Source organism: Sphaeroforma arctica (genome assembly GCF_001186125.1).
Source record: "Sphaeroforma arctica JP610 unplaced genomic scaffold supercont1.9049, whole genome shotgun sequence".
Taxonomy (NCBI): Eukaryota; class Ichthyosporea; order Ichthyophonida; genus Sphaeroforma; species Sphaeroforma arctica.
In genome coordinates this window covers 1-1138 of record NW_014031509.1, presented here as the reverse complement: position 1 = coordinate 1138, position 1138 = coordinate 1, and the positions used below count along the sequence as shown (strand labels likewise).

At 39.1% G+C, this 1138-nt stretch overlaps 1 protein-coding gene across 1 annotated transcript; it reads right to left on the bottom strand.

Annotated features, from left to right (window-relative positions):
• Positions 1-675: 675 nt before the first annotated feature.
• On the bottom strand, positions 676-875 carry SARC_16846 (hypothetical protein; the record flags this gene model as incomplete). Its single annotated transcript, XM_014289049.1, has 1 exon — positions 676-875. A coding segment is annotated over one exon (200 nt), but the record flags the coding sequence as incomplete, so codon positions are not given.
• Between the last annotated feature and the right edge of the window lie 263 nt (positions 876-1138).

Below are 1138 nucleotides of genomic sequence, written 5' to 3'. Positions count from 1 at the left end.
GGATAAAGGGTTGTAGGGTTATATGTTTGTAGGATTATAAGGTTGTTGGGTTGTAGGGTTATAGGGCTATAGGGTTGTTGGGTTATATGGTTGTAAGGTTATAAGGTTGTTGGGTTGTAGGGTTAGTGTTAAAGTATATCCCAGCCAACACCACAACAACTGAAACTACTACACACGAGCACATGGGGACACCGGTCGTGCACACACATACAGAGGAGAAACACGAACGTACAACAGAAGGCTGAATAGTGGTAGGTATGCATATAGCATACAAACACCATCGTAATGTATTAGTATATACTATACATACACTAACGTAATGTAATAGTATATACTATACATACACTAATGTAATGTATTAGTATACTGTTCGGAGGACGTTCTCGTGGCAAATACAGATATACCTCTATGTGACAATCAACAGAGTTGGCTGCATGCTCCACAGGCCCGATAACATTAAGATCTCACCCTGACACATGTGGTTGGTAGGTAACATAATGCCCATGTAGTAGAACACACCATCCGATAACGTTAAGATCTCACCCAGACATATGTGGTTGGTGGGTACCATAATGTCCATGTAGTAGACTACACCATACACACTGCAACACCATTCCAAATACTTCCATTCGTAGGACACACGTGCGTGCTTACAACTGCGCCACAGTAACATACAGATGAAAGACAGTAGCCAGGTGGCCGTTGACGGAGTTGAAGGCTCTCTCCAGATGTCCAATAACTTTCACGTCACCACTGATGTACGTGATGTTCTCGTTGCGCTTCTCCGGCGGCGGTACAGCTGAGTCAAATATGTGGATGTGCACACGATCACCCATACGCGCAAGAAGCGTCTCGGTAATGTTGTGGCTGTGCATGGTATTATGGGTTTGGTGGTTAGGTTGCGCCTGTTTCTGTAGAAGAAAAATAATATGCGTACATAGTATGTATATATATATATTTATATAAATACATATATATATATATATATACATATATATACACATACATACATATATACATACATACATACATACATACATACATACATATATACATACAGACAGACAGACAGACATACATACATACATACATATATATATATATATATATAATAAACTACCAATATATATATACTACA